Raw genomic sequence first — 13,443 nt, forward strand, 5'->3', positions numbered from 1 at the left:
ATTCCAGATCAGTTTTTAAGACATTCATGATATCTGGGCATAGTTAAATGACTGAACACACAGAAAGATGCATCCCCCTAAATGAAGAAAGTTGAGACTCAATAGATTTTTTCAGAATTATGCCCTCAGAAAAATCTAGATAGAAGCAATTTTATTTTTAGCATATATGTATTTAGGCTTTGTGTTTTACAGATTCATATTTTTTAAATTATATGTGGGGCTGGGAGTAGCCCCATAATCTTTTTATTGCTGTAAGGCCTCATTTGAACCCATCTCTAAGGTTCTGAGCATTATGTAATTATGCTGTTTTTTTTTTTTTGTTATGGCAATTGGCAAAAACATATAAAAATAGAAAAAATTATAATGGATCCCCATGTACATAATACCCAGCTTCAACAATTACTAACATTTTGTCAGTCTTATTTAATCAAACTGTTTATCACTTTTTTCCCTCGCTGGGGTATTTTAAAGTAAATCCCAGACATCATGTCATGATCATTTAATCATATATTTTGTCAACCCCAACAATTTAAATTTATACTTGAAAAAGCCAAAATTTACCGTATCTTGTTGTTGTTCAACCTCAGATAATGTAGTGCTTTCATTTCCTGTATCCCAGGTGGTATAGATTTGAAGTCATTGTGATCCAGAAATAATTCTCTCAGAGAATGGTATGCCCCATAAAAAGATACACGGTCCACTCCATTATCCACAAGCTTGTTAAATGACAGGTACAGGTACTCCAGGCCGGGCTCCATGTGAGCAAACACATAGCCAGGAATCCGTTCAATTTGATTCCCAATTAGCACTAGGTGCAGCAAAGACTTTGGTAGATATGAGGGAACGTGATAGAGCTTGTTGTAGGAGAGATCAATCGATTCGAGATTTCTACAGCAATGGAAAAAGTAAACAGTTGGGAACATCAGGGTAGTGACCATGAACTCCAAATTTTAACAAGGCCAGTCTTGATGCTAGTCCATTTTCTTAAAAGCACTCAGTTTGTAGTAATGATTCTAAATACAAGCTTGGATGTTTAACCAGCTTGGGTTGTCAGGCTACAAGACTCATGTTTTTACCAGTGCATTTTATTGCCTCTCCAGGTACTTTGAGTTCTATTAGAGAGGAGTAACAAAGTTCAGGAGAGAAAAACTCTTAAATCCCTGGGGGTTAATTGTGAGGCTCAAAGAGGTCCCCGAGATATCTCTAAGGTCAAACAGTTTAATCAGAAATGAAATCCAAGAGTCCCATCTGACCTCAAATCGCCTATCTCTAAAGTTGTCTCTGGTTCAGGAAGAAGGGATCATTTTTGTTTGTTTGTTTAGTTTTTGTTCAACATTTGATTTAATGACTTGGCATACCTAGGACCTGTGATAAAACTGGGGGATCTAGAAAACATTGCTAATTCAGCAGAAAGTCTGAGAAATGTGGAGAATGACCTTGCTTGTTTCAGGAGCCTTACCCTGAGTCCCCTAGGACTTTTGTCCCATTCTCTCTTTTCACCTGATGAACACCGGTCTCCTCTATGCACAAGGGACTCAATCCGCCCTTCCACTCCCCTGCCCTCCCTGAACTCAGTTGGCTCTAAGGCCTCTTTTCATTCATTTCTCTCCATCTTACTTCTGAAAACCAAATGTCCCCATCTATGCTGCTCAGATGATGATCCATCATTCACATGAACCCACACATAATTCCAGGCCCTCTCTGTTAGGGGACGGGGACAGAGTTGCTGGCAGGGCTTGAGTCAGTCTTGACTGTGCTGCTTGTCCTTTCCCTGTCCTAACGTGCCTGGCTCCACGGCCTTGCCCCTTCATTGAGTGCTGCAGCCTCCCAGAACAAAGGAGTCTACTCTCTGCTCCCACCATTGGGCCAAACATTCTTCAGTCCACGTTTTAAGATTTGAAATAAAGAAATCATATGGAGAAACAGGCAGCGTGGTATAGGAGAAAAGGCTTGGGCTCTGAAGCCTGGTGCTTCCATTTAATGATTAGGATAATGAACACATGGATAGAAGCTTACTTACTGTGTGCAAGGGATAGCTCATCTAAACTTCATGACCACCCTAAGAGGTAGACATAAACTAGAGTGGCATTTTACCACTGTGGTCTGACCTCCAAGTTCAAACTGCTAGGGTCAGTTCTGGCTGTACCTGGTATGTGGTAGGGTAGTGCCATGTACTGGCAAGAGGCAGTAATAATGATAGTAGCAGTAGCAGTAACCATAGATATCCTAACACTAATAATATAATTAACAGTTTGGAAGCTCCATGAAGTGGCTGACTAAATAGGGTGGGGAGGGGTTAAATAAGAAAGGACTATCTGTCAGAGCCCCTCGATGTTTCGCTGTCACCTCCTTCACTTACCACTCCCAACTTGTACACTCTGTTAAATACGAGCAAATGGAAGAATTAGACGAAGCCAGTCCAATTGTATTATATACTTACTCTTGATTTATCCAGGCTAAAGGAGCAATCCTATTTTCTTCAATTTTATTATAACGAAGTACAATGACATTTATCATTCTGGTATGATTGAAACAAATTTCAGTTATTTCTTCAATTTGGTTGTTTTCCAGGTATAATTCCTATAATTAAGAGAAAAGGCTATTATTTTTCTTCCTTTTGTTGATAAATATATTCAGTTTCACAGAGACTAAAATAGCTAATGTGATTATTCTCAGTATTATCTAAAGTTTCATCTGCTGCTCTTTCAAGTGAATTCATATTTTTTAAGATGTCAAATTTTCTAACTAAAAAAATAAAATGCACCATTTGACATGCTTATGGAGTTAAGTAAATTTTATTTTTTTAGCCAGTGTTGCAAGATAGAGTATACTATAATAAATGTATAAAGCTTTCTAGTTTACGAAAGTTTTTCACATAAACTCTTTCATGTGGACTTCAAAACTCCAGAAGGTTGGTAGAAAACTATGATCTCCATTTAGCAGTAGAGAAAGTCAGGCTTGGAGAGATTATAAGACCTGCCTAATGTTACGTGACTAAGCATGAGAGAAACTCATCCTAACTCAAGCCTCCCACTATATACCACACTGTCTGTATATATTTTTAGGCTGAATTTTTTAGACTCACTTATATTATAATTAAATTAATTAAAAGAATCTTAATTTAAGATCAGGATGAAGTTTGCTAGAATTATTAGTAGCTTTGGAAACCCTGGTGGCATGGTGGTTAAGAGCTATGGCTGCTAACCAAAAGGTCAGCAGTTTGAATCCACCAGGCACTCCTTGGAAACTGTACAGGGCAGTTCTACTCTGTCCTGTAGGGTCACTATAAGTCGGAATTGACTCAACAGCAATGGGTTTTTTCAACAGGTAACTGCCTTCAAATTAAATGTAGTTGGCATTAGTGGAAATTTTTCGTTAAAGGATTTGAGCTACAAAATTCTCCTTGTACTGTTTTTGTAATTCACAAGTGGAACTGGCATATATCTTCAGTGTCACTTTCTATTCATATTATGGTGATTTCCCCCTCTTTGTCACTTAATTTTGGTATTTGTTAGAAATGAATAAAGAAATTTCCAGTTCTTTGCTTTTCATGAATATTGACGGTATTAAACTAGATCAGTGGTTCCCAAACCTGAACTTTCTAAAAGTATGTATTTCAACCTAAATGTACCTCAGTAAGAGACTAGTTAAATAAATTGTGATAAATCCATCCATACATTGAAAACTCTGCCTGTAGGAAAGAATGGGAAGTTATTTTATATATAGATGTGAGACTGTCTTCAAGATACATAGTTAAGTGGCGAAAGTGTGGAGCAGAGATTTTAAGAAGCATTTATAATGTATGCACGTGTGTGTGTCGGAGGGAGGATTTCCCAAGCTAGTACGAGTGCATCCTTTGTAGAGAAAAACCAGGGACAGGAAGTTCAAACATGGGACAGAGAGGCATTGCTTTTGTATTATCATATTGCATGTATGTTTGTGTGTGTGTGTGTGTGTGTGTTTTACCATATGCATACATTATTTATTTAAAATTTTAATTTTTAAAGAAATTATAAATTTCTGGCCCCACTTTCCAAGGAACCTGATTCTGCCTGACTGGGATAGGTCCAAGGACTCTCTATGTCTTAGTTCATATGATTCTGATGTAAAGCCAGGTATTAGAGCCGCTAATCTTTAAGATTTTGATAAATCCTGTCTTTTAATTTGGAAATAAGAAAAAAAGGAGGGCACCTAAGGCAGTAGCATAAGATCAAAAGACAACCTCTAGTCTGGCTCACTGGGGCCACAGCCACGGTAAACTCCACCCTGACGTCTGGCTGAATGATCATATAGTATGGCAGAAACTGACTCAGACAAAGAAACTTGGCTTCTAATTGGGTTCTGGCAATATTTATAGACGCTCTGAATGGTTTTTTAAATGCATCAAATGAGGAATGTTGACACGCATCAGCCAAACATTTATTACTTGCTGCAGCAAAGGAGACCACACACCATGGGGAACTGTGGGGCATCTCCAAAAAAAATTTTAAAAATCTCCAAAGGGGTGAGTTAAAAAGGGTTTCGGGCTTTGGGGTCTGGAATTAGTCATAGGGCTGTCCTGGTATTGGTCAAAATTTGTAAGTAGCAGAGCTACTAGAACAGTACTTGATCTTCTCTCTGGAACCCGTGAGTCCATGCAGAGTTACTGTTCAATCAGTTTGTCTGTGGTTTTACCTTGGAACATATGGGCCTGAACAAACCGGTATTTTTAAAAAGCTTAAGCTTAGTTTGTGATAAACATCATGGGTTTGGTTTGGTACAGTTTAGTAACTATCTTGCGAAGCAGGGTCCTTTTTGCAAGTTGTGGTTTCTGTTCGAAATCTTAGTTCCCCTTTCCCATTCTCTCCTAGAGCTGCCAGTGGGACCATTTTTCACTTAATCAGTGGTCTCTACCAGTATTATAATTTCAATTAATAATTTTATATCGTTTGAAGAGGAAACAATGGTCAGATTATAGTAAATTCTGTATATCAGCACCCATATACTACAGTTTAATATGCATCACAAGTCTTTTAAAATGTTACTTGTTTGTTGTGTTGTAGTGTACTGCTTTTAAAATATGAAACATTTAAAACATAAGAAGAAAAATATTTATACCTCAATAGAAGCAGGAAGATTCTGTGGTATAATTCTAAATTTGTTTTTTCCTAGACGCAGGTAGTGTAAGCTCTTCAGAGGTCGGAAAGCTAAAGGATTGACGTTGGATTCACTGAGACTGTTTCCTTCCAGTTCCAGAGTGAACAACTGATTTAAGCCTATTAAAAATAAAATAAAATTATTGGAATATTAGGGTAATTGAAAAACCATGAAGTTTCTATAACCTTTCAAAATGTCATATGAAATTATTCAATTTATTTGAAGGGTTCTTTTGTAGCTTCTTTGTGTCCCACTGTAGAGCCCTTTTCTAAGCACTTTGTAAATCCCAAAGGCTCAGTTAACTAGGACTAAATGCATGGTCTAGTGCAGGCCTATAAAGGAATAAATAGAGTGCTGTGTGGTGGAAGTATACATAAGGAGAAGAAGCAAAATAGAGAGGATAGTGATGGTGATATTTTTAATTCTTTTGGTCAGAGGAAGTTAAGAGAGAGATAGGAAAAAGAGTCAGGAGAATCACCACAGAGGCAGTGATAGCTAAATTGGGGTAAGTAGAAGGTTATGGAAGGTTATTCTAAACATTCACAAAGACATGTAGGTATGAGATGGCAGGATAATAGGGAATGATTTGGGGTTTAATACAATGAGTGATTCCTTTTTCTAGGACATAGAAAGGAACACTCTTTTCTTGCAGACCCTTAACCTCTGGATAAGGGAGTTAGAACAATAAAGCAGAGCAGTGAATTCTCATCATAGTTATTCACTTTTTGGTATAGAGTACGGCCACATAAAAGTTTTGAAGAGAAGATAATCTGAAATTCTCCACACTTTCAGCTGAGCGACCAAGAAAGGCCTTTTATATGGACTTTTTTTTTTTTTTCCTACTGGCCTCAGGAGTGGTATGATCCAGATCGATAGAAAGCTTAAAGATGAATGGACAGCTCAGCAGTGATGATGTCCAGAGGCATCTAATTCAGATATTTCAGAGTGTGGCTTTGTATTTGTTCAGTGATCAAGATTCCCAGGGTAGGGGAAGTTTTCATATTCAGCTACAAGTCACAGGCATTGCACTATATGCTATATGCAACTCCACTCCTCTCTTAGCTGTATTAGAGTCCAGTTGGAGAAGCAAGAGCAAAAGACAGTTCCATCAGATAATAAATGCTGAAAGATTACAAAGAGGAGATAGCAGTATAGATGTGGGTGCTTAGAGAAAAATTAATGGAAGTAGGACTAGAGCTAGGCTCTTAAGGATAGAAAGATTTAGATAGAAATGGAAGGAAATGAAACAACAAAGTGAACACATGTAGGTTCAGAACTCCATGGATGTGCTCAAGTGGGAGAAAAGAAACCAAACCTGGAGTGGATCTTGGGTGATTAGGGTGGGACTAAACTGTGGAGGCTCCTGTACCCTGGGCAACCTAGTTTGGCTTTCATTGCTAGGTAGCAAGCAGCCTCTGAAAGTTTGAGTAGGGGAATGGCAGGACCAAAGCTAAATTTTAAAAAAGATTGTTCAGATGGTGGAGTTTAGCATTGAAGGGCTAAAAGACAGGAAGTAGGGAGGCCAGCTAATAAACTATGATAAGTGGTTCTGTTTCCTTTATATTCTCTTAAATTTCCAAAACTAAAAGTACTGAGAATCCAGTATACTTGTCTAGTACCTCTAGTACCTTGAGGTTTTGAAATATAATAAAAGTTTTCCTTTGAAAAATAGATAATAGAAGGGAACTGGTCATCATTACAAGACCTCACAGAGCGAGAAACTATACACAACACAAATTCATGATATTATGTATTACTTTGTATTTAGTCTGTATTTGTATATTGTATGTGTAGGTAGCATAAGGTAACAACACACACAGAAGATAGCGTGGAATGAGAGGAGGTATCTTGTAGGTTAGACATGAGGTAGATGTTGAAAGGAGGATTCATTTGCAGGAAATAGGCAGGAAGTCATTCCATTTGTGAGGGTTTCATAGGTGTTGATACACATGTATAAGAACACCAATCATATCAATATTCTTATTAGATAACAACATATGATCATTGCTAGAGAGGCCTCAATGATAATGCATTTTGATTTGTTTTACTCATTAATGAAGATAGGAAACTTTGGAAGCATGTCCAATTTTCTCCTGTTCTCCCTCACTTCTACCTTTTATGCCCTTTTCCCTCATATTTAATGACCTTCCTTTTCTCCTCGCTGGGTATGCAAATCTCATCTAGTCCCTCTCCTACTTAAAGGTCTTCAGTGGACTCTACCTCTCCTACTGGATCAATTTCAGACCCCTTAGCACAGCATGTAAAACGCTTCCTTATCTGGTTCTTTCTGTCTTTTCACACCCATCCCTTGCTATCCCCCGCATCATGCCCAGAGCTGCGTGCAGTCCCAGGGTGTCCAAAATCTTTCATTTCTTCACTCCTTTGTATATGCTGTTTTCTCTCCCTGGAATATGCCTCCTCTCCACTTCTCTGGAACTGCCATCTGAAGGGTCATAAAAGAAGAGCTGTCATAAAAGAGAGAACAGAAGAACTGTGGGCCCAGCTAATAGCTTCCACACAGAAAGAGAACAGAACCACAGCTTGGGTGGTGATCTGTGCTTGGCCTTACCCTCCTCACTGCCTGCTGGCTTGCCAGCAACTGGAACAATCAAGAGAGAACTCTGCATCTGAGGGACCAGCACTAGAGCAGGACTAAGAACCAGGTACCCTAGTACCTGAGAGTCCAGCACTAGAGCAGGACTGAGAACCCAGCACCTGAGGGGCTAGAACTAGAACAGAACTGAGAACCCAGCAGCTCAGTACCTGAGAGTCCAAAGCTAGAGCAGGACTGAGAACCCAGCACCTGAGAGGCCAGCACTAGAGCAGGACTAAGAACCTGGTACCTCAGTACCTGAGAGTCCAGAATTAGAGCAGGACTGAGAACCCAGCACCTGAGGGGCCTACACTAGAGCAAGACTGAAAACCCAGCACCCCAGTACCTGAGAGGTCAGCACTAGAGCAGGACTAGGAGCCCACAACCTGATAGGCTAGCACTAGAGCAAGACTGAGAACCTGGCACCCTAGTACCTGAGAGTCCAGAACTAGAGCAGGACTGAGAACCAACACCTGAGGGTCAACACTAGAGCAGGACTAAGATCCCAGCACCTGAGAGTCCAGAGCTAGAGGAGGAATGAGAACTCAGCACCTGAGGGGCCAGCACTAGAGCAGGACACAGAACCTGGTACCCCAGCACCTGAGAGTCCAGAACTAGAGCAGGACTGAGAACCCAGCACCTAAGGGCCCAGCACTAGACCAGGAATGAGAACCTGGTACCTCACGGGCCAATACTACAGCAGGACTGAGAACCCACAATAAAAAAACGAAGAGGCCTTAGCTGCACAGAAGGGAGTTTTCTGGGCTAGATGACAACAGAGAGCCTTCTTACTGGCATCTGAACTGGGCAGGATGGAAGCCTCTGTGGTACTTGGACTTTGGAGGCAGGAGGGGAGGGGAATGAGAGGAGGCCAGTTTACCACAGACTGCAATTTGACAGGTTGGATGTAGTGGACACATTTGTGTGTGAAGGAAAAGAGTGGGCTAAAGGAGATGATAGAGAAGCAGTTCATGGATGTTTGAGGGCACATTTTATAATGATTAATTTGAAAATACAGCTAGGAATGTGATCTTCATATACAGTTCACATATAGCTCAGTAACATACTTGTTTTAAGTTACGTGTTCTCTTTGGTTTCTGTTTAACCCAGCAGAGAGAAGTTGACTTTTCTAATAACTTTTCCCTATGACGAAGCCCATCAAAATTTGTATTTATTAATGTTTTTCATGTGTACTCTGAAAACCATCTAGAAATTGAGTATTTCCATAACTATGTACTCCTCAGATTTAGCAATTTTCATTGTTACTGTTCTTTTCCTATTACCAGAAGTACATTGTTCCTTTAAACCCTATGAAGTTTTTTGGGAGTAGAAGGAAATAACTGAATTGGTTTATTCCTTTAAAGGCTTGATTTATTAACATTAGTAAAATAAGTATATTTCAAATGAGGTAAACAAAAAGTATTGAACATTACATCGCAAGAGCTATGTTAGATTGTGTCTTAGTTATCTAGTGCTGCTATAACAGAAATACCACAAGTGGATGGCTTTAACAAAGAGCAATTTATTCTCTCACAGTCTAGGAGACTAGAGGCCCAAATTCAGGGTGCCAGCTCCAGGGGAAGGCTTTCTCTCTCCTTTGGCTCTGGGGGAAAGTCCTTGTCATCAATCTTCCTCTATCAAGGAGCACAGGGACCCTGGGTCCAAAGGATGTGCTATTCTCCTGGCTCCTGTTTCTTGATAGCGTGAGGTCTCCCTGACTCTCTGCTTGCTTCTGTTTTATGTCTCAAAAGAGATTGACTTAAGATACAACCTAATCTTGTAGGTTGAGTCCTGCCTCATTAATGTAACTGCCTCTAATCCTGGGAAACTCTGGTGGCATAGTGGTTAAGAGCTACGGCTGCTAACCAAAAGGTCAGCAGTTTGAATCCACCAGGCACTCCTTGGAAACCCTGTGGGGCAGTTCTACTCTGCCCTGTAGGGTCACTATTAAGTGGGAATCGATGGGTTTTTTTTTTTTTTTTTTTTTTTGGTCTAATCCTGCCTCATTAACATCATAGAGGTAGGATTTACAACACGTAGGAGAATCACATCAAATGACAAAATGGTGGACAGTCACACAATACTGGGAATCATGGCCTAACCAAGTTGACACACATTTTTTGGGGACATAATTCAATCCATAATAGACTGTTAGGAAAATGAAAAATGAGGCAGTCTTTGTCTTAAAGAAGTGTATATAATCAAAGATATTAGCTAGGAGTAAGTGAAAAACTAAATGTAATAATACCTCTTTTATACAGAGTTCACAGTATGACACTTTCAATCTTCCAAATTTGGTCAAGAAACAAATGTAAAAAGCGTCAGTTCAGCAATATCAAATGTATAGAATATGGCCGCAACTTCACTAGAACCTGTTCGCTCAGACAGCCAGGCCATGGTGATAACAGTGTATACAAACATTTGTTCATACTCGGCACATGGTGTGAATACAGCCGTTTTTCACTGACCTAAGAGTGCAGGAAGTACCAGAGCAAGCCCTCTCAAGCAAAGCTTTCAAACTTAAGTTACTACCGTAACGTTTATGTACTGAAATTCATGACCTTTTGTTGCAGGATAGCATCTCAGCCTCTTATTTAATGCGCATTTACTCATATTTTATACATAATTCTCATGTGCTTGGTTTTAGGTTCCAGCATATGACAAATTAAAATATCAAAATGTAAAGAGGCAGGGAGAGTTGTGGGTGGGGTACGTTTAAGAGTGATAGAGGAGATTCAATGGACAAATTTTAATAAATGCCTCTTACGATCAAGGAACTCTCAGTTACCACCTAAGGAAATAAAACAGCACAAACATAAATACAGATGCAACATTAAAACACACAGTAGTTTGAGGACTATGTGGTGTAACTATTAGAATATTATGGATTTATAGTACAGTTATATTATGGATGATGATAACCTGAAATCTTTGAAAGTTTTATTTATGATAAGGGTGCTTTTTAAGACAACAGGTAGCTTACATTTTAAGAAGTTGCGTCAGTCAACAGTTAAAATAAGTTTTATCAACTTTTTTAGTAGTAAAATGGCCTAAAAAAATTCACTAGCTACTCATTTGTATATTTTTACAATATTTACATATTTATAGTACTGTAGATAAAATTTCCACACAACTATAGAAGGAAGGTTACATGGAAACTTGTAATGAAAAATCAAATGTTAAATACCTGATAAACTTTCTTCATCGATAGCCTGGAGATTGTTTTCGTTGATTTTAAGCTCTTCTAATGTAGATGGCAATTCTGAAGGAATCTGTATCAAATTGTTTTCATCTATATTCAGATGTACTAACTTCTTCAGAAGCTTAAAAAGCAAATTTCAGTTACCCTTTTATCTGGTTACAAATCTACAGACATGTGTCTTATATAATGGTCAGTTTGAAGTAGTAAGTTAAGTCTCACAAAACTGTATTGACTTACATGTTGGGGCCACATGAGCAGTCCCCATTTTCACCCTGCCAGGTAGAATGGCCTGAAAGGTAACTATATTTTATGACTTTGTATCCCACTACCGATATATTGTTATTATATAGGGTATCTATGAGTTGATATCAACTCAATGTCAACAGGTTTGGTGTTTTTTATCCATATTATATAGCATCTTTAGTAAGCAAGAAGAAGCTACTCTAGTCACTAGATAGATCATACTTTGCTAGCTCTTAGGTTTTTCATCTTAATAGCAGCAGACATAACATTAATTAAATCATGCCATAATGTGTCATCACTGTCAACAATTAAGACAGTTATTTTAATCCTTTCAACCTACTTGTAAATCTCAGTTTCCTATCCTAAGTAGGAATGGTGTCATAAAATAGCACTAATTATTGTGAAAAATTTTCAAAATGAAGAACAACAAATAGTGCAAACCATTTCTATATGATTGATATCCTGGTTGTCTGGAAAGCGCAGTCTCTGGTGTGTAGCTGCCTCTCACAGGCCAGCCTGCCCAGCACCAGCAGTGGAAAGCTGTAGTTGGGCAGTGTTAGGGGAGCCACGTGGAGGGATTCCCCTATCCAGTGGTCATATATTCAAATTTCAATTATTTTGGAATAGGACAGAGAATCCCAAAATGAGAAAAGGAGCTAACTTCTACAATATCTTCCTCTTGGTCAAATATAGAAAATGGACTCCCTAACCCCTAACACCAGCGTCATTCTATCAGGAAGGTGGATAGACAGCTTTTGGCAGATACTGCTGGTCTGTGGCAGTAGCTCGAGTGTCTGGAGCTCACTTACTGCCATCCTAGAATCTGGATGAAAACTAGGAACTGGAGATAAAGGGGCCAGAGATTCATCCAAAGAGTGGTTGGAAGACCCAGAAGATTGTCCAAGGGAATAAAGTTTGACCTAGTGAGATATAGCGTGTTTTACTTACGGCTTTTTAAAGAACATGCATTTACGTGTACTTGTCTAAACACATAGACTGTGCCTCTCTTGTTTCTGCCTTTGTTTCTCTGAAATTCCTCTCCTCTCTCCTTCCTTTTTTTTTTTGTTGTTTGTTTTTAGTCAAATCTGTTTCCTTTGAAGGTTTAGTCTATGCTGTTTCCTATTCTCTCTCTTCCCCTCTTCTTTCCCTGGCCTATCCCCATGCTAATTTTTGTCTGAGTCCATTTGATTTTCCAGCATCCCCTCCAGCTGAAGTATTCTGCACAAAAATAAGGATGCTCTGTCTTGCTGGCCTGAAAAATGTCGATAGAGTTTCCAGATGAGCTCTCTTTAATTGCCAGGAAGTGCTTTATGGATTAAGAAACCCTATTTCTACATTTTTTCGGCTACATGGGGAGAAGCTACTCCATAAATTCAAAACATTATTTTTGTCACTGATGCTACTGTTGGTGCCCTAAGAATGAAGCATAGAAAAACTACTAGAAATATGTAGAACAACAAACTATATTCAGGATAAAACTTGAATACAGTTTAGGGCTCATCAGAGAGGAAACTTTCTTAGCTATCGACATTTTGTTTTTTCTTCCCTTGCCCACCTCCAAACATAGCCAGTGCAAGTCATATAGGAAAACAGGTTAAATATATTGTTATTCACAGATCAGATCAAAATGTTTTTACCTTGAATGCTTTGGGGCCTATGCCTGCAGAAGTGATATTATTTTTGCTCAGATCAAGCCTTTCCAAATTAGGTAATCCATTAAATGCTTCGTCTGGAATGGAAGTGATGGAATTCCCTAGGACAAGCAGCAGTTTATGTTATAGATGCATGTGCGTATACATACGTATGCATACATATATGTAACCAGAGCTTTATTTGGAGTAGAAAACAACACTCAGAACAAAAATAGAATATATACGGTATAAACAAATGTATGTTTAGAAAAATAACAAAACTGGAACTAAATTGTTTTACATAGTCAAATTTTTCTCCTTAAAACTTGCTCTGTTTTGGTACATCATGTTTTAGATAAAGCCTCTGGCTCAAAACAGCCAGATTGTGGTCTGCTTGACAATTCTATTAGCATTATACATTATACAGCAAAGATGTATTTCTGGAAGGTGTATAGAATTGATTTTTATAGTTCTTCATATTTTCCAATTGACATTTCCTTAGATCCTGGGCTGGAAATGTGATGCTGTTTTTATCAATGAAATCTCAGGGACATTACTTACCCTCTCTGAGCATTGGTTTCCTTCTCTAAATAAGAAGGTTGGGAAGATAATCTCTTCATTCCACTCCTGATCTAATG

General features: G+C 38.7%; 2 protein-coding genes across 4 annotated transcripts in view; one reads left to right on the plus strand and one right to left on the minus strand.

The window, feature by feature from the left end:
• Positions 1 to 13,443, plus strand: part of CENPP (centromere protein P) — a 381,210-nt gene that overhangs the window by 266,960 nt on the left and 100,807 nt on the right. The gene's annotated exons all lie outside the window — the stretch shown is intronic.
• The window catches only part of ECM2 (extracellular matrix protein 2), a 42,805-nt gene that overhangs the window by 15,478 nt on the left and 13,884 nt on the right, over positions 1 to 13,443 (minus strand). For both annotated transcript variants that reach the window (XM_049896114.1, XM_049896115.1), the window contains exons 5-9: positions 12,812 to 12,927; positions 10,917 to 11,052; positions 5,098 to 5,255; positions 2,441 to 2,580; positions 562 to 888 (exon numbers count right to left, since the gene is read on the minus strand). In XM_049896114.1, the coding sequence (XP_049752071.1) occupies positions 562 to 888; positions 2,441 to 2,580; positions 5,098 to 5,255; positions 10,917 to 11,052; positions 12,812 to 12,927 (877 nt within the window). The remainder of the gene's footprint in view (positions 1 to 561; positions 889 to 2,440; positions 2,581 to 5,097; positions 5,256 to 10,916; positions 11,053 to 12,811; positions 12,928 to 13,443) is intronic.

This window comes from Elephas maximus, chromosome 9 (assembly GCF_024166365.1).
Source record: "Elephas maximus indicus isolate mEleMax1 chromosome 9, mEleMax1 primary haplotype, whole genome shotgun sequence".
Classification (NCBI taxonomy): domain Eukaryota; kingdom Metazoa; phylum Chordata; class Mammalia; order Proboscidea; family Elephantidae; genus Elephas; species Elephas maximus.